The 20114-nt window shown below is 40.0% G+C and overlaps 1 protein-coding gene across 2 annotated transcripts in view; it reads right to left on the reverse strand.

The window, feature by feature from the left end:
- The window catches only part of LOC103469330 (septin-9-like), an 89261-nt gene that overhangs the window by 67493 nt on the left and 1654 nt on the right, over nt 1-20114 (reverse strand). Inside the window, exon 2 of one of the 2 annotated variants that reach the window (XM_081609931.1) lies at nt 10482-10535. In XM_081609931.1, the coding sequence (XP_081466057.1) occupies nt 10482-10535 (54 nt within the window). Of the gene's footprint in view, nt 1-4939; nt 5089-10481; nt 10536-20114 lie in introns of those variants that run through there. The other variant, XM_081609934.1, reaches the window with a different exon arrangement.

The following is a 20114-nucleotide window of genomic DNA, read 5'->3' on the forward strand; positions in this document are numbered from 1 at the left end:
GATGTGAAAATTACACCACTGACTTGTTAAGCCACAGCTACACTTCAGCATGAAGAGGAATGTCAATGCTTAAAGCTCAAAATTGTAAACCCACATGTTTACAATCTTAATTGGATTTTTGTCTTATTATAGTAATTAATAACTACATCATGAGGGTTCTTTGTTTTTCCTCAAGCCATTATTCTCAGTTTTATGATCATGTGAGTTTGATTTCATTTTTGGGCAGTGGTTGTTATTTTTAACGTAAGCAGCGCCGGCAACAGAGGAAACTCCGGCTTCCTGCTGTGTTCATCCAAAAACAACAAAAGCTTTGTTGGCCTCGAAGCGGAAAACTCACCCATGAGTCATTCTTCACCAAGCGGCCCCATCTGGAGTCGGTGAAAACCATGAATGGTGCTGAGCGCATTACCTATGTCTGCTTATATGCAGATGCATGCATAAATTGGATTTGGCTTCGCTGTTATCTCAGTTCACATGGTAACCACCATAATAAGGAGACCTGACAGGGGGGTGGTGGGGATGAGTAAGGCAGGAAGGATCTCTGGAAAAAGGTGTGCAGATGTCTCCCCAGGTGCAAAAAAGGGAAGTAGGAGGCATTAAAAGAGAGCGGAAGATGTGAGGTGACACTGAACCCCCCGCAGAGAGAGTATGTGCACGCTGTGAGAATCACACACACAGAGAGCGAGCATGACTAATGAGAGAAGCAGCACGGCCAGTTTAAACCCCAGAAGAGAAATATCTGGCTTTTAATTCAGTGCAGCAGCGTGCAGCTGAATGTGGGAAATGAACTCCAGAGATAACCGGTGAGAATCTGCGACGTCTGATACGGGAAACAGTTATGTTGCACGTGAAAATGTACATTTATCCACTGAAAATGTAATGGCAGAAGAAGCACAAATGACCTCAAGCAGAAACCTCCACATGCTCATTGACTCCCCCCCTGCCCCCCCCCCCCCCTCCCTCCGGAGGCCTTACCCACATGGTCAAGCAGCTTTATCTAAAGTACAGCCACAGCTGTGAGGACAGCAGCTGCCCAAAACCAAATGTTAAACATCAGCACCCGGCGAAGTTTTATCGAATGGGAACACCTGTCGGAAAACTGTGTGATTGCGACGCATGCACACACACACACACACACACACACACCCACACACACACACACACACACACACACACACACACACACACACACACACACACGCACACGCACGCGCGCGCAAACAGACACAATGGCATATAATTCAACGGCGTTTTGCTCCGTTGTTCTGTTTGCATATTTGTGACGCAGGCGCACACACATGCCGCAACCCCTGCACGTGTGCGTCTCAAGCATAGGCTGAGATGGAAAACTGAGCGCAGCTGTCCATGACCAGAGATAAATCCCAGTTGGCCTTACTTTCTCCCACCATCGTCTTCCCCCTTTTCTCTCACGGGTAACAGCAGTGTCAATAACAACGAAGCCAACATTTTGTATTGGCAAGACCGTCCTCGATCTTGCCAGTACAGATGCACACTGGTCTATTCATCATGAACTGAAAATCAACCAAAAAAAAAAAAAAAAAAAAACCTGAAACAATTTATGCCCAGTACAGCAAAGTAAATCTTAATGTTTTGTCTCAAAAGATTTCAGGTGGTAAAAAAAGGGGGTTGCTTTGCAAAGAGTAACGCAGATACAGTTGACTTGATCAACTCTGCACCTCCACCTGCTGGGTGAAAAATATATTGCATACAATTTATTTTATTTTTTTTATTTACTCTGCGTGAATTTGTGAAGCTTTGCAGCTGCTTGAAACCGTCATAACTCTGACATTTGGAGGAGACTCTGACTGTGTCTGACTGTGTCATATGAGGTGATCATCAGCTGACCACATGAGACTGGAAATTAACGAGACACGTCAGCCCCTTCATCTTCGCTTCGCACTCACTGGGGTTTCTGCTGAGTGTTTTCCACTGAAGAACACAATCACTGTTGAATCACGTTGGAAAAAAAGCATGCACAGGAAACCAATGAAGTCTCGCAAGCAGGTTTGGGCGCAAGGAGGAAGGAGCATATACCGATTAGTATGAGGAGAATTGATTTGGCTGAGGCAGATGGTAGTGAGAGCCACCAATAGCACATCCAAATAGAGTGGAAAAGAATAAAACTAAACATGTAAAAACCAACACAGGGCTACAAACATTTTTCGTGACAGCTGACATAAAGTATCAAATACAGCCAGTTGTTCTTAGCTTTATTGGAAATTAATTTTTTTTTATTTTCCAACGATTAGAGGAGGAAACACTATTGTTCGTTTGTAACTAAAAACAGCCCCTTACCATAAACTCAATATTTTCAGCATTTGTAATATCTGCTTTGATGTCCTGTTTCTCGATGAACAAAAAACGGTTTCTAAAACGTTTATAAAACTGTTCGCACTTCTTTAATTTTCACCCATTTACTGTAATTTCTGAAGAATCTCTGCAATGGCAGTGCAGAACTGTGATGTGTGAGGAAAATAACACCTGGCTGCACTGGTCCTCTTTTCTGCTGCCCCTAAATAAAATGCATTGCATCCAAATTGCCCTGATAGATCGAGTAAGTCGTAAACATAATCCTCCTGTGTGTAATTTAGTATAAATCGTCCTTAGGACAAAGCTTGGAGAAGGCAGCATCATGCTGTGAAATTATAAATTTTTTTTTTATAATTAAAAATGAAACTGGTCAGAGAATGTGATGGGGAGACAGAGAAAGTTAGCATGCAACTGTGGTCAGTTGCATGCTAACAGTTGCACAAAACATATATGTGTGCTAAAGTGGTCCCTCTCAAGTTTAGACTTAAATCCTGTTGAAAATCTGTGACAAGACTTAAAATTCCTTTTCTCAGACACCTTAACTATATGATCACACTTAATGACATTTGGGAAAGACATAAGTGCAAAAACCCCAGGAGGGGAACAGTTGGTGTCTGAGTATCGGTGCATGCTGCATTTCTCTAGTGTTTTTATTTGAAACAAAGAAACAGATATTCTTTACATGTCTCTTAATAGTTGTGTCCTACTTTGTTTAAGACTATTCAGGAAATCCAAATGAAACACAAAGTAGTTTGTGGTTGTAACTTTGCAATTTGTAAAAATGTTTTCAGTAGGCATTAAATCTAACCAGAAGAAATCTGTGCACAGCTGAATGAAGATATTAGAATTGAATGACAACTGCACACAACTGGCTGTATAAGAGAAAAAAATATTAATTTAATGAATGTTACTAGAAAAAGAACATTTTGCAAATAAACTGATTATAGAGAATCTGTACATTTGGCTATCTGGGACAGTGGATCCTGTGGTGTAGAATGAAAGCAATCACTGTTTCACCTTTCTGGAAGCAGAACATTTATTTATTCTCCGAAAGAGAAAGAGGTTACCTTCAAGGTGGTGCGTTAGCTTCCTGTAAAGCCACAGATTTGTTGCATAACAGACACATCCTTTGAACTCTTCACACGGATAACAGACGAAAATTTTCAGGGCTGAGCATTACATATCAGAGGTGCAAAAAGTACTTCAGCACGTCCAGGATTACGACACCTGTTGTTAACGCGCTCTGCGTTCCCTCCTCCTTTACTCTCACCGCTCTGTCTGCCGTCCCTTGTCTTCTCTCATACCCTCAAGTCATGACAAATGTTCCCACAGACACATTTCGCTGACATCTATCACTCGCACAGCAGATTCCTCCTGTTCCCACTGCATCCTTGACGTCTCGACCATTTTGGTTGCGATATTGCACGTCGGTATAAACAGCAAAGGGACTCAAGGAACAGCAAGCAGGACGTTCTGACCTCTAGTCCTCAAAGTTACAGTGAAAACCCACGCCTTGCCTTACTTTTCTAAGAAAACAAAATAAATTATAAGGAACAGGAGAAATATGGTGGTGGAACATGACAGACTTGTGTCAAAAAGACTTGTGTTGCCTGCACATCAAAGCGGCTCAGTATAAATGAACCAAAGCACTGTTTAATTTCTAATTGATTGGAAATCCAGCACGTAAGTTGACCTAAGCCAGAAAACGTTGTACGTTATACGTTGGAAAATATAAACACAGTAATGCAGCAGTTAACAGTTAAAGCCTGTGGGAAACATACATAAAACTGTAACGACTTGCTGCAAACCCTTGGAGAAAGTACACGGAAACAAGGGGCCACATTTCACACAACCTGAAGGTGTTGCAAGCTGTTAGGTCACACATACAACCTCCCTGATGGCGGAGGGATCACACATAATAACACACACACGCACACCCCCACATACCCACACACACACACACACACACACACACACGAATAAACACTGACAAATATTTCTAAAAGGTTTCAGTTCAACGTCAGAGCTTTTATTTGCTGCTTTGGGACTCTCTGTCCCGTTAACTAAAGGAGAGTCTGACTAAGGGCCAAAGTAGGTTAAAAAGCCACATGGGACAAGAGTAGTACTGTTCAAACAGAGCTCTTTCCTGTTTTCACACCAAGGAAGAATGAGAGACAAGCAGACACGTCTGGATAGAAAGTGACATTTTGTGTCACTTCGGTAGAGTTACATTTTCTAAAATTTGATGGAAAAGTGACAAGATGTGGCGACAAAGAGGAAAAAAATAACATTAGGTTATCCACAAAGGATGTTACAAGGGAGACGGAAAAGACAGAAAGGGTTGAAAATCTGGCAAAATCTGGTAGCAGCTTTGGCACTCTGTAGCCAAAGCTGCTACAAAAGCTCTGCAGAGCTTCCAGCTCCAAATCCCCCCAAAAAGCATGCAGTCAGCAAACAGGCCAGAATGAGCAAGTGGAAAATACCACAGAGGGGGGAAAACAGACGGCAGCAGAAAAGCGTCTCGGTCGCAGGAAAGGAGCAGATCTAACGGCACTGAGGGGAGAAGTTGAGCTCCTCTCAGCTGAGAGCTCCTGGAGTTTTGTCTTACCTGAGAATTTGTCCCCCTCCATGACGGGATCGCTCCCTCCACAGCCACATGTAGTGTCTGCTCTTTCACTCCTCTCTCTCTCTCCTCCCCCCTTCCCTCCCAACTTTTTTTTTAGACTTCCCTCCTCTCCCGTCAATCGCTCCCTCTCTCCTTCCCTCGCTGGGTTTCTCTTCCTCCTCCTCTCACTCTCTCTTTCCTTTCAGGCTCTTGGTTCTCCCTCCCTCTCCTGGCTTTGTTTCCTTCCCTGCTAATGAATTCAGAATTACGACATCCCCATGTGCTGATCATATGTTGCATTTGCAGACTCTTCTTTCTCTTTCCTCTCCTTATGTAAAAAAAAAAAAAAAAAAAATCTCTCCACAAGACTGAAGCTTCATTGTACGTTGAAAATAGAAACCATTAGCTCTGCCATGTGACATGGACGGGTTCTAGTTGGGTGAAAATAAGCAGCAGGAAAAGAAAACTCCTTCAGCTCCTCGTGTCGGAGAGCCGTGATTCATTTGATACCAACTGTATTCCTGTCAAGTCCAAAAACATGTCTGAGTTTCCTCATAGTGGCACAGATGCAGCTAGATGATAGCCTGCTGAAATAATATTGGAGTCAGATAGAAAAGGGGAAAAAGTAATGACTAAAAAAAACCCAAACAAAATAAAACTTCCCTGAAATGTTTGAAGAGTCAACACAGAAGAGAAAGCATCTCCATGTTCCCAGCAAGGATGCAAGAAACGACGAGAGAAAGAGCGTGAGAGGTTTAAAGTGTGATGAAGCATCAACCCTCGCTCCGAAATGTCTGTGCAGGAAACTGAGATGACCTCTGACTGTTGGCACGTCCCTCACGCTGCGCCCGGGGTCAGAGGTCACATGGTAAGCGTCTGAGCTCTGATAGAGAGCTCAAACACACTCAGACATGTCAGTCTGCTGGCTTGCGCAACCCTCAGCAACCCACTGACCTGCATTTGGCTGCATGTTTGTGGGAGAACTCTGTTTCTACTTTCATGCTGGGGGATTTTTCTGGATAGCATTTCTCCAGATTAAGACAATTAGCTGAGATTTAACAAGTGTGGTTGGTTAAAAAGACAATCTGTATGTTGGTGCCCCCAAATAGCCCGACAGCTGTCGGGCCCATAACGTCTGTGTTTAATAAATTAATAAATTAAACACAGACGGATTCTCCTTATCAATTTGACAACTTCTGACAGAAATTCAGAGGGAATTTAGGAGAAATGAAGGAAAAGCATATTGAATGTTGAAAGACTAACAGATAAAATAAAATTAAAAACCAAGTATCCATTTCACTTTATTTTTATGTATGTTTTTTGAATTGGTCCTACGCAACAAAATCTATTAAAACATTTCCAAAGTAATAACAGGACAAAATGTTATTGTGTCCAGTGGTATAAATAGTTTCGCAAGACACTGCTTATAAAAACTTGTTGCATTTATATAGGTTAAAACAATAAACTAGCATGTCAACAACCACCATATGATGTTGGGTGGTTTTTATGATGGATTCATCACAAAATGTAAACCATTTACTCACCATCACAATTAATACTTTATGGTTAACTGACCTTCACTGTTCACGTGTGGACTGCTGCACTGGATAACTTTAATTTATAAATCTCTTACTGGCTTACTACTAATGCATCTAACTTCCTATTTGTCACATAAAAAGAAAAAATACTATTACACTCAGCATCCCTTCAGTACATGCAAAACTTGGGGAAAATGGCTTTTTTTTTCATTTCCATTCCTCCTTCTACTTCAAGCAAACGACTGCAGGACCTGATCTCTGAATGACTGTTCCTGCTCTTAATGTTTTATTGCTAATATTTTATGTTTTTCTTTTATAGTTTAGCCTCATGTCTTGAATCAATACGACTTTAACCAAATTTCTGTTTTGCATAGTTAATTAAAACAGGTTGTTCTTGAAACTGAGACAGTGTCTCAGTATGACTCCCCTGCACAAATAGCTGCAATAAAATACAAATAAACAAAAACATTTGGAGGTTTTAGTGTGTTTCTATGGTTATTTTGAATACCCACTTGCCTTCCATGATATGTTCAGAATCAGAAAGCTAACTTCAATGACCTGCTTTATGAAAAATAGTAATAAGGTACATTAGCACCCTCAAATGGTCAAAGTATGGAATTGTGATGATGCAAAAGGACACAGTCTTAATATTTCTTCTGCAGCACCAGACTTGTAATCGTTACAGTGATTACAAGTCACTGTAATCACTGTAACGTCATCTTGATTAATAATTCTCCAAGCTTCATGAAGGACTTTCAGTTTTCATTTGGACTTGTACTGACCCACTTTCTGATTTACTTTTTGTATCTGCTTTGGGAAGCTCAGCTCAACAAGGCAAAAAAAAAAAAACATGAATCAAGATTTAAGACATAGGGGGGGGGAACAGGTAAAAAGAGGATCTGAGAGGTTCCTTGTCTCTCAGCTGATCATCAACCATGTGCCAAGTTTTTCTGTGAAATGTTTTTTGGAAAGTACCCTAGTTGGTGCCAAATTCAAATTTGAGGTTGTATGATCTTTGCAATTTTCTTTTTATAGAAGCAAGAGTAATAGACCATGTCTTTGTGACAGGTCGGCGTCACTACCTGGAGCGGGTAAATTACTTTCGGCATTCTTTCACAGTCTTATATCTTTTCCATGTCTAAAAATCAACTGACCATCTTGGGCTGAATGTTTAGTCCTCAGTGTTCAGTCTACAGGAGCTCCCACTTAACAAGTCATACTGTCAGATGTTGGAGCCATCTTTATCATCTTCATCAGTGCATACGGAGCTTCTGCATAGCGTAGCAGTTTAGGAACAATTAATAAATGTGATATTTGAGTATCACTTGTACAAATGTCTGCAAATTTATGTGCTGTATTTTTATGTTGCAATGCTCATGACACAGTTATTTTTAATTTAACAACTGAAACTGCCTGAGGTTGCTGAGAGATGCACAGAAAGGTGATGGTAGTGAGTTGTTTACTTTAAGCGGTGTACATTTGCATGCCAATGAAACCCAAGTCAGAGACCCAACAGTGCGTTAAGTTGTCTGCTTTGTGTAGACATGCAGTTCAGGAGCCTTTCTTTGTTTGAATGATTTATTGGTCAGGGTTAAGTGCCCTAACAACCAACTAAACATTCCTCCGAAATAGGTCAAGTAATGGAATGAAAAGCAGAAAAACAAGTGAAGAAAGGAAAAAGAAAATGGAGGAAACATTGCTCAAGAACACTAAAAGAGCAGGAGGAGGTCTGGCTCCTCGGAAGCAAATTATGAGGAAATGAGGGATGACTCAAGACACAGTACTGTAAATTATGGACTATATGGCAGCACAGTGTTGGCATGTCATCTAAATGTGGAGATCACAACACTAGGCTTATTGTTTCAACTGAAAAATCTCCTTTCTTCCTGTTTTTCCAATTCAAATTTTAATCACTTTTTGAAAGCAACCTCCATCAGCATGCAGGTTTACACAGTTTTATCTGCCTTTGTTCTGCTATAAATGAAACGTTTCAATTCAATCAGAACCCTCCGTTTTCAAATAAAACATTTGATTCAGTCTTCCCATAAAGTCTTGAGTTTATGTTCGACTTATCATGATCTACTGACTCCGAGATGAGAGTTATCATCACAGCTATTGGGCAGGGCTGCATGTGTATTTACTCTGTTTGTGACTACAGTTATGAATATTAACAACAACATGCTTGTGGGCTTGTAACTCTGCTGCGCTAGCGCATGCTTTGCATACGGGCATCTCCCTAAACCATGCCAGAGATCCCACAGAAACACACACACACACGGATAGTGGTAAATGTCCCTACGTCAGGGAAGCCTGCTGACAGTGACGGCTTTATCCACGGCTCTAAGCACTTTCTAGTAACTTGTGTGTAAGGTTGTGCATACATGTGTGCTAAAGCAAATTTACTTCAGTCATGTCGGGGTAAGGCATGCACATTTATGTACTTTCAAACACATAAAACTTTGAAATAATCTCAACCAGAAATGGCTCTTAAGCAATTGAGAAAACCCCATTTGTTTGCTCCCGACCCCTTATCACTCTCTGACCCATAGTCAGCCGAAAGGCAAAGACAGCTGAAGTAGCCCTCTTTGCAAAAGAACTGAACTTTTTCTAGGAAACATGTCAGAACAATTAGGAACTTAAGAGATATTTATGCACCTGGTGTTTGCTCAAAGGTTTTAAATCAGATACGAGATTCACAGTCATTAGTCGCCCTTTACACATTGTGCTCCATGCTAAAAAAAAAAAAAAAAGACACACCAAAAAGCAAAAGAAAACTTATTCTTGTTGCAAATTACTTTTTTTTCTGTGAGTGCTTGTGCCACAGTCAAATTGTGCAAACAATTGATATCTCTCACTATTTTTTAATGATATGCTAAAAAAAGAATAAATGCAACACAACATACACAACCACCAGAATCAGTTACCCTGTTTTTACCCTTATCCTTTGTCTTTTTCCCTCTGTGGTACATCGTGAGGGTCATTTTACAATTCAGCTTTTGTGAGGGCTGCTGTCACACATGCTGCAAACAACTCACAGAGCCCTCAGCTGCAAGATTCAGCTTGCAGGCTTCTAATATTGTGAAAGTCCTCTGACAAAAGCACACCTGAAAATCACATGGCGAGATAATTTTCCTTTTTTTTTTTTGCACTCTACATCTTAGATTACCTGCAGGACAGTTAAACCAGCAGCTGAATGCTCTGATGTAAATATGATAGTTGTGTTCTCTTGTTTGTGCGTTTAGCACTAAAGTTTCTTTTAAATCTGCGCTGCGTCAACAACACACAACACAGTACAAGCAAAAAACATTTAGAAATAAAATAAATCAAACTTAAGTTAGTTCCAAAGTAACAAGAATGTTGTCTGGTCTCTGACTTTTGCCTTTATCAGTGCATCAGTTCCCTGCTGCTCCTTCAACTATCAGCTGTTATCTGGACAGGAAGGAGTCTGCCCTCGGCAGTGGAGGTCATCAAAACTCATTTCTGTACACTTGAAACCAAATGTGCATTATAAATAAGTGGCTAACGACTGCACTAACTTCAAGTTGTGTAACAACAAGTAATTTCCGCCACCACTTGTTCCTGTGTAGGAAGTGACACCTAGGTCTGTCATTCATTTATGTTGACGAAGAAACAGAAAGATTGATGCAGAGTGTAAGAGCAGCAACTACTCTGACATTTAAAACAGAGACAGCCAGGACTGTTCAGACAAAAGACATGAAAACAACCTAAAACTCCAGAGGAACTGAAAGCCGTCTTGGTTTATTGTAAGATATAAGTTTGTTAAATTTTTTTGTGCATCTGATCATCTGATTTAATGTCACACTTAACTGATCATAACAAAATAAATACAATCCCTATTTTATTTTTAGGATGTAAAACTTCCACGAAGTCTAAACACCTGTGTGATCAATGAGCATGTACATAAGAGAAATATGGAAATGGAGTTATGTATGATAAATGTGAAAAAACTCCAAAACAAAACAAAAGAAGAAGTGTAATCTACTTACTGGGGCTAGTGATTTCTCTTTCTGTTCTTCTTGTTCGAGCGCTGGCTGATCGCACTGAAAAGAAAAAGACAAGCAGGACAAGTTAATAAAATTTACAGTGAGAATCCAAGGAAAAGATGGACAGAGAGGGGGTTCGAGCTGGCAGCCCATTGGTTACAAGATAAACTCTACAGAGGGCGCTACTGAGGCCCTGTAAAAACAAGATAGGTAACTGGAGTAACATTAGACGGAAAACCTGAAGTGTACAGCTCAGGTTACCTTGTCAGGTACATTTTTTGTTCAAAGAAACCCTGAGCTTGATAATCCGTTCCTCTAAGCCCCTCCTTCAAGCACACATTTCTACATTTCTAAACGATAGATTTTGTCTACCCTGACGCTGCTAACTACCCGACTATTTCTTTAGTGACTTGAACATGGCACATTTTTAAAAAGTGTGAGCTTCAGAGGAACACTTTAGCTTCAGAGGATGTTTGTGAGTCAGATTTGATCAAAAAGCTGATATTTATCAACTGCATAGTTTGCAGCACTGAAGGACGTCTGGCTAAAACTAGGAATTGGCAAACACCCTTGATGCACATCATTCCTGTAGAATATGTGCTTGTTTTAAAAGTGAACTCAGATTGAGTTTTTTGTTTCAGTTTGATTGCTCGATGATACTAAAATGGGCTTTGACACCAATGTCAGTGTTTCAGTCTTGAGTGCAAACATGAGACATAAATCTGTGGCGTGCTTCACTCTGTTGTTCCAAGAACAGAAGATAACATGCTAAAAAGATGTTTCAGGTTGCTGTCACTCTTCACTGCTTCCTGTCCCTTCAGTACCGACTGCTGCTTAGATAAACTAAGTTCATCTTCTGGCTGATGAGTCAGCCATCCCATCCTGTTTTGAGTTTCGCAGAAATCGTTCTTGTACCACAACTCAGCAGATGGTGATATTCAGTCTCTGCTCATCAGACCAGCAAGCTCTGTTTCCCACCAGGTTTCATAACAAGCGAAGATGGCTTCACTGAGGTGGAGGAGTTGAGTGTGTCATGGATTACTGTGACTGGAAGATGTGAATAAAGCAGCTTGTTAGGGACCTAAGGATGAGGATTTTGTTAAACTAATGACACTAACAAAGTGTGCACTCTATCCAAGCTTCTGCATCTGTACCTTTTATGCTGATAGCTATGAATGATAATAATTGTATCAAGTGCAAAAAACTAACTGACACCGAATTCAATTTTTACTCAGAAGTTGAATTTTAAAGTTACAAGTGAGAAAAATCGCCTGCAGATATCAAAATGTACTGTCAGGTATCACTACTCTTGCTTGAGTAAAATTTCTGGCTACTCTACCCATGGCAAGAAACTTCAATGAACAATAACACTGAGCCTTAATAACCAAAAATACTCCAGACCCAGACATGCACCTGCAGTTATGCTAAAGTGAGACTTTCTATTCATACAGAAACTTCGTTATTCTAATGTTATTTTTATATCTGCTTGAGCCTTTATGGCCACTTTGAGTACTTTGCCCTGTTTTAACATGCATCACCTATTATGAGTAATAATTTTCAATTCAAAAATTAATCTGAAAAATGGTTCCATTTGCCATAATCTAATCATGTTATTTATTTTTATATGTTATGATCAGTTGCTCGGTAGATAAGTAACATTTTTACCAAATTCCTTCTTCTTGAATGGTTTCTTTTTATATTTCATGGAGTACAATGTAAGTGTTGTATAACATATTAAGTTATGCTACTATAACTTGTGCTCACTGTTATAATCATATAAGTTCTGAAAACATGCTTCATCTGTGGCTAACTTTGAGAAATGTTAAGCAACAAATTCACAATCAGATGCAGAGAAAACCTGTCTATTCATTTTATTTAGGCTCATATTACTAACTGTAAGGTTGTCTTATATGGGTGAACAAACTTGTGAAAGAAAAAAATCTTGTAGATTGGAAAAAACCTGAGAATCAAAGTCAAAATTTAAATCTAATGTAGAATTTGTTGCTGGACTTAAAAACCAACCCTCTTCACTCAGTCTGAGTGATTTTCACCTCTTTTGGACAGGAGAATAGAAGAATAGGCAACATTGTTTATGTGTGCAACGCTGGTAGGCATCCAGAAATCAAACTGGCAGTTGCAGCTGTCAAAAAAGGCTTTTCTACAAAAAAATGGACTCAAGTGCATGCTCCACTTTTTAGATAAGCAGTAATCCCATGTGTTATAATTGTGCAACTTGTATTTCAGAGTATGAACGGCATATAGAGGTGGTCCATCCAATCTGTCAAGCCTTGCAGCTAAAAACATGTCTGTACCTATAAAGTCTACTACGGGAGAAGAAAGACTGAAAAGAAAATAAAAATAAACAGGCTCGTAGGTATACGCCCTTCTTGAACATACACTGACTCAAACTGCTCAAGTTAAGCACTGCAACAAATAAACATGCAGAAGAAAGAGTAGTAGCAACACCTTTATAGGTGGAAGCGCTGTAACTGTACAACATTATCTGTGGTTTTCACATGACAGTAAAGCAAACATGCACTACCTAATTCATTGGGTCTAAATTAAAGCCACAGGAGTAACATCTGCAACGTGTTGGTTGAAAAGTATGACTCTCTATAGCATTAACTTATTTCTCCTGCTCAGTCTTGTCCGAGGCCTCAGACACACACAGAAACAACAGCCATACTTCCTCCGGAAGGCTTTGTAGTCTTCTTTTGTCATACTTTTCTCATGAGAGAGTTACGTGCAGCAGAGGTCAACACACTTACTTGTGTTAACACTGAGAGATAATTTGCACTTCTCAGGGATGATACAAGTCATAAAATGCCTCCGTGTTTGCACCAAGACTCAGCTGATTGATGTAATTTGTGATGCTTAAGATTTGTTTAGGGTCAGGAATAGACTAGAAATGGTTAAGGTTACTGAAAATGTCTGGATTTGGCATAAATGCAATCACTAAAACTAATGGAAGCCAATGCAAAGTCCTAATATGGGTAGAAATACCAACTTATGATTGTGTGTGTTGCCATGACTACTTCAGTGCAGGACCATGCATGCCCAAATGCATCAACTGATTGGTTATTAGAGTCAAATGACAAGAGAAAGAAATAGCAGGAGTCTATACTACAGTTTGCAAGTTTGAAATATAAAAACTACTTTATATTCTAAACATGTCCTTGTGAATAGAGGGACATAAAGCCTTATACTCCCTGAAGGGGGGGGGGTCTGTTCTTCTACATGTGTGAAAAAGGACAGAATAGCTTACAAAACTTTAAAGCATGCAGTGCCTTTTCACAACCTGCTGAGATTTTTGTGTTTGCTCAAGGAGGCCACGCGGCCCGTGTTTGAGCAGGAAGACAGGAGGTGAAGTATCTTCCCTCTTTTATTCCCTCCCCTTTTTTCTCCCGTGACCTCGTTAAGGGAACGCCCTTCCCTTCAGAGTGAGGCAGCGTTTCGATTAACACATAAATCAGTGGAGCTTGTTGCAGACGTTGCTGACGTAAAGCTACAATGATTCTTTCAAAACCTAGAGAGATATTTCATGTATGATGACAGGCATTCATTTAAGTCAATTATCTCTTTCTGCCTACAGCCTTCAACAGACTCTTTACTGTCTAACACTGAGAAGTTTACAAACACGTATCATGGAGATCTTTGTCATACTAATGTTGGACGTTTACAGACAGTTGAACTTTAATGATGGTGTAAGAGACAAAAAAATTGGTCCATAGGATTAAATTTATCTAAAATCCATACAGGCATGGCTGGATTAAAAGTAACTGAGGCCAGAAAATCCACAGATCTTAGATCACGGCTTTGAGAAGGCCATTACAGAAACAAACGACAGAAGTTAAAACCAGTTCTCGAGTGTGTTTAAGATCATCGTCCTGCCAGAAGAACAAATTGTATCCAAGTTTCAACTTGACTGTGGCACTTGAATGAAAGAAGATTAATTGTGATGTCCATGAATCCAGGGACCACAAAGACTCAAGACGATCATAAATTGGAGCTTAAGAACCAGTTTTACGGTTCAGAGTGACTTTAACTTGCTGAAGAATATTTTAATGATTGTTAGTGAGGGGTTGTTTGCATTGATTTCCACTCTATACATATTTCATTTCCTTTTTGGTCATTTGTGGATTAAATAAAAATTAAACTTGGATTAGTGCATTTGTAAGTCAACGATGTATCTGCTGGATAACTTAAAGTTTTGCCACTGTGTTGGTCTTTTTTAAAAAGTATAGCGAGAACAAGGTGGCTAATTTTATCCTAATTAATTCATCATTGTGCATGATCTGTTTTGTTTAGTGCATTTGCAATTTATTTAAGGTACATTTCAGCAAACCTTCTGACTCTTCAAGTTTCTTTATACCTTTTTAATCTTAGTATTTTTTTATTTGTTTTCATTGGTTTTCAGTTTAAGAATAGGGACAAATCATGTTTATAACTGGAACAAGTGGTTAAAACTCCCTATTATGTCAAATTACTGACAACTCTGCCTAATCCATTGATTTTAGCTGGGATTTATATGCTTACAAAGAAATACAGAAGGATTTCAGAGCTCCAAAATAAATAAATACATTCAAAACTCTCAGTCAATGAAAGCAAAATCCTAAGAAATGGGGAATTAGTCAAGGTTGTCAAGGAGTAGGTTAAAAGAAAAACATTTCCTCTCAATCTAACCCACCAGGGTGGTTTGCCTGCAGAGCGGCTCAGGATTTCTATACAATTTTAGGTGTGGACAATTTTCTTGCAATCATAATTTGTCAAGTTAAACCTGTGCATGCAAAAAAGGTTAAATGTCACTAAGCATGTATCCTGCTTTTCAGTCGTCCTCCATTGTGTTTTTATTGCCCTCATTACACACGTTCAGGGTACGCTGCAAACAACGTTTCAAAACTGCGCGGCGTGAACGAGGGGGAGCATTTGTGGAAAAAAACAAGGCGAGTGAAAGAATGAAAAGAGAGACAGGAGATGAAAAGGCAAAGAGGTAATTTTTCAAGATAGCTGCTTTTTTTTTTTTTTTACGGCCCAGATAAGACCTCGAGTTTTTTTCGCAGCAGGGCCAACGTCAAGGTAAGGCAAGAAGAACACACCTTCACACCCACACAGCAGCCGACTCATGCAGAGCAGTTTAGGCAAGACGTCGACTTTGACCCTCGAAACCGCGCTCCTCCCGAGTCCTGGCGCCGTGGCGACAGATGGACAACACCTCTTCCTACTTCCACCTCGCTGAAAACCGGCACCACTCCACCAAACACACAAAATCTGTCTGTTCTCGGCACAACGCGCATTCAGGTCTGCCAAATGAAGTGTCTGTGAGAGGAATTAACCAGGATGCAGCTGCAGTCTATAAAACAATGTGACTGTTTTAGATAAGGATCAGGTAAAGCTGTTAAAACCCAGGAGAGGCAGTCAAATAGCTCCTAGAGCTTTATGAGATTTGACCTCCCCTGAGAAGTATGCGCTTACTGTAAGTCGTAGGTGAGCAACTGAACAAGGGAGTGCATTTAAACTCTCCAGGCCAACCCCAGGTTTTGAGAAAGGCCTTAGAATTTGCACGTTTGCACAGATTTCCATGTTTGGATGGAGGATTTAAGAAGCAGCAGCTAAACAAACATTGTCATTCCATCTTAACACTGAAGCGTGCAACATCATGAGCCTGATCTACTGTCTGATGCAGAGTCTGTTTGCACACTGTAAGGGTGTGCACAAAGAAGCGATTTATTAATCTGAGTTTTCTCTAAACTTAAAGTGTCATGAAAGTAATCGTACAGATTAGTTGCATATTTCTTTTTTCTCCCTTTGCTTTTGTGATTCATATCATGACATAAACAGCAATAACTTGAGTACACAAAGCCGATTTCAATTGATGATCTGATACAAAACCAGCCGGGACCCATGTGAACATGTAATTGCCTGAATTAACTGTGATCAGTCGCATTTTTGGGCAGCTTGGTTCTGATTACAACCAGATCTGTGAAATCCAGAACTCCCCCAAGCAGAACTTGCCTGACAGCATGAATGAGACTTAAAGACCTGAAAAAGCAACACAATAGGCTCAGAAAAAAACCCACAAAATAAATTAGGGGTTAGGGGTTTCAAGGCAATTTCTAGAGCTCCAGCAAACCAACGGGAAAAACATTTCAGGAGTGACCAACCTACCAAAATCACTTTAAGAGAGCATCAACAACTTATCCAGGAGGTTACAAAAGTCTAAATATTCTGTTGACTCTTTGGAAGGTGTGCTTTTTCCATCTGACATAAAACTAAAACCATTTTTCAGACAGAGAACATGATACCTACAGTTAAACATAGTGGTGGTAGTATGATGATCTTGGGCTGCTTTTCTGCTTCAGGACCTGGATGACATTAATAATCAATGAAACCTTAACTTCGGCTTTCTACCGGAAAATCCTGAAGATGAATGTTCAGCCAAGCACACTTGGGTTATGCGGCAGATAGTCTCTGAATGACATAGAAAAGTTGGTAACACTTTATTTGAAGGGGGGGTGAATAAGACTGTCATGGCACTTTCATAAACATGAATAACAAAGTTGACATTATTCAAAATGTCTTTGTTATGACAACTTGACATTAACCAAGAAATCATTACTGTTTAAATTTTACCTTTAATAACATAAAGATACCTAATTTTTAAAGTGCAATCAGTAATATTTTTAGAACAAATTTATATCAGTAATGATTTCACGGTTAATGTCAAGTTGTCATAACAAAGACATTTTGAATAATGTCAACTTTGTATTAAAAGTGTCGTAATTTACCGAATGACGCTTTATGACAGCAGTCATAAATATTCATGAAGGCTTATTCATGTTCATGACAGGTGTTATGTCATGTTTATGACACTGTCATGACAGTCTTATTCACCCCCTTCAAATAAAGTGTTATCGAAAAGTTAAATGAAGGTTTTGAAGCGGCCTAGTCAAATCTCGAGTGACTTTAAACAGGCAGTTTGTGCTTGAAAACCCTTCAATAGTGCAGAAGTAAAATAATTCTGCAAAGAAGAACGGGCCAATAAGATTCACTTGCAGTTTTGGCAAACGTTTGATGGCAATTTGTGCACAAAGGCTTTACAAGCAGTTGTTAGCTTCAGGGTATAATGATTTTTCATCAACAAATGAAGTCCTCATTTAAAACATGCAGTCTGTATTTACTCAGGCTATCTTTAATGCTAAAACACTTTTGTAATCAGGCATAAAGTATCCAAGTGTGAAAAAAAGCAGAACCAAACATGACCAAAGGTTAGCGCTTCAGCTATCGGGCTGGATTTTGAAGCTTGTTCATGAAATGTTTGTTACTCCACCATGCTAGAGAGCAGAAGCGGCTAACACTTCAACTGATTTCTATGAACATACAAATATTTACTCCTGTCATGACAGGAGAAGGCTGTTCCTGCCAAACAGTTGAGTTGCTATTTGCTGCCTGATCCGTGGCTCTTGGCCCTGCTTAACACGACAGGATTTCCATTTGTCCATGAAGAAATGTTTCAACAAGTACTAATCAGATAAAAGCGCATGTGGCTACAACATCTGAAACACTGAAACACATTCATATCTACTCTAAAAGCATCTGGACTCTGGTCCACATGCATCAGAACCTCTCTGGGTCTGCCGTTATCTTTCTACAGGCTTTTCTCCAGGCCTCGGGCGAGCAGGACAACACTAGCCGCCTGTTGTATCAACTGACCCCCCCGCCAGAAGCAGCGGCCAGCATCACAGAGCTCCATTCTTGACTGTAGATAACAAACACAAAGCAGAGTGGACGCTTGAGAGCAGGCTCCACACGAGGGGAACTGCATAGACGTAGATTGTTGGTCTCCTGCAGCCGGAGGAACTTCATGCTGCAGGTGACGCTTGGTTGTATGAACAAGTCGGACAAACACTGAAGATTTCTGCTTTTGTTTTCACTGCTAATTATGCTAATTATGCTAACATGATTTGGATATTTATCAATTTTATCGTTTCAAAGAAAAACATGAAGTAGAAAGTCTATTATTTAATATTACCATTTAATACTGCCATAAATCTGTGTGCCTGTACTACCTTAACGTCTTCTCGAACACCTTCTCAGTACTTGCGGTCGAGATCTTGGGTGTTGTGATAAATAGTTGAGGTTGAGATAAGGCACGGTGCAGGATAAGGCGAAGAAAACCTAATGAGATAAATGCCTTTTGGTTATTTTGCTATGTAAACGTCTTTTGAACCACATGAAATAAAATGGATACGAGAGTTTCAGGTATTCAGTGGTTAGATCTTCCATTATTATCTTTGTGTGGGTTTTCTCTCACTGCTTTAGTTTCCTTTTAAGTCCAAACCATTAACTTTTTTAAATGTGACACAGGTGGTTGCTCATGTGGAGCTTTGCGGTTGTCCGATGAGCCCGAGTTAGTGTTCGGGTTAGAGGTCTGCACTCGTTGGACCTTCCACAAAGTCTCTCAATAACGTTGGGTTAAAATGATGAAGCACTGAGGTGTGTCTTTAAATGTAAATATCATAACAATTGTAGCTTTTACATGTTTTTTTTATGAAATAGTTGCATTCAGTATGTTTTTTTAGATATATTTTCCATGTGATTAATTTGGAAACTTTGTGCTTTTTTTATTTATGTATTTGTTAATCATCAGATTTATAATTGTAAAGGCTTTGGGTTAATCTACTACCCAAAACACCCAACATTTTCCTGTTTCACCACTCCTGTGACTCGGTGGTACTCCCACAGGTTCACTGAGGTTTTCATGAGCTTTTTCCAAGCGTAACCCTGTGCAGAGTGAAAACACCCGCATTTCACATGAAACCACAGCACCGTACACACGTCCACATGTTCCAGTAGCTTATTAGTCTATTATCCACAGCCTCGTAGCTTTCAAATTGATGGTTAGACCATCCTCGGCATGCTCTGCTAGATGACAGGGCAAATATGTCTCAACACAGTTTATAGCTCGACTTTCAAGTTACCATTTAACAATTGCTTCAGGCTTTGAATCAAAGCCTTGCTCGCCCTCCAGCATAAACAGGTTAAAAGCCAAAATGCAACATGGAGTGAGTGTCACACAGGTAGGAGTAGATAAGGAGCGTGTGTGTGTATTCGTGTGTGTGTGTGTGCTTCTTTTTCTGTGCAGGACATGAAAGAACAAACCAGGAGGCGTGTGTGCTAGGAAAAATAATGACTCTGTGTGTTGTTGCGTTCACACAGGTTACTGATTGATCCAGGCAACTTAAGGGAGTGGTGGTGTACAATGCACGGATCAGCTCCACAAGTACAAGAGGTTGCATGGTAGAGCATTGATGTGCACACAAAGCACAACAACCCCTAAGCATCATGTTTCATTATAGTGCTAATAGAGGGTATCTTTAAAATTAGCTTAAGTGTGAGAGCTTTCCTTATTTGCCTACAAAACTGACACACACACGCACACACACACACACACACACACACACACACACACACACACACACAGACACATGGCCACACACAAGTCAGACTCCCTCTGCGAACGACACACCTCTGCATCCCAGATTCCTGTCGAGAACGGGCCCTTCACAGCACATCCCCACAACAGATTAAATGCATACTTTGTTATTAGACTATTCTCCAAGCAGGAAGCTCTAACAA

The sequence above is a fragment of the Poecilia reticulata genome, chromosome 8, assembly GCF_904066995.2.
Source record: "Poecilia reticulata chromosome 8, P_reticulata-male-v2, whole genome shotgun sequence".
NCBI classification, from domain to species: domain Eukaryota; kingdom Metazoa; phylum Chordata; class Actinopteri; order Cyprinodontiformes; family Poeciliidae; genus Poecilia; species Poecilia reticulata.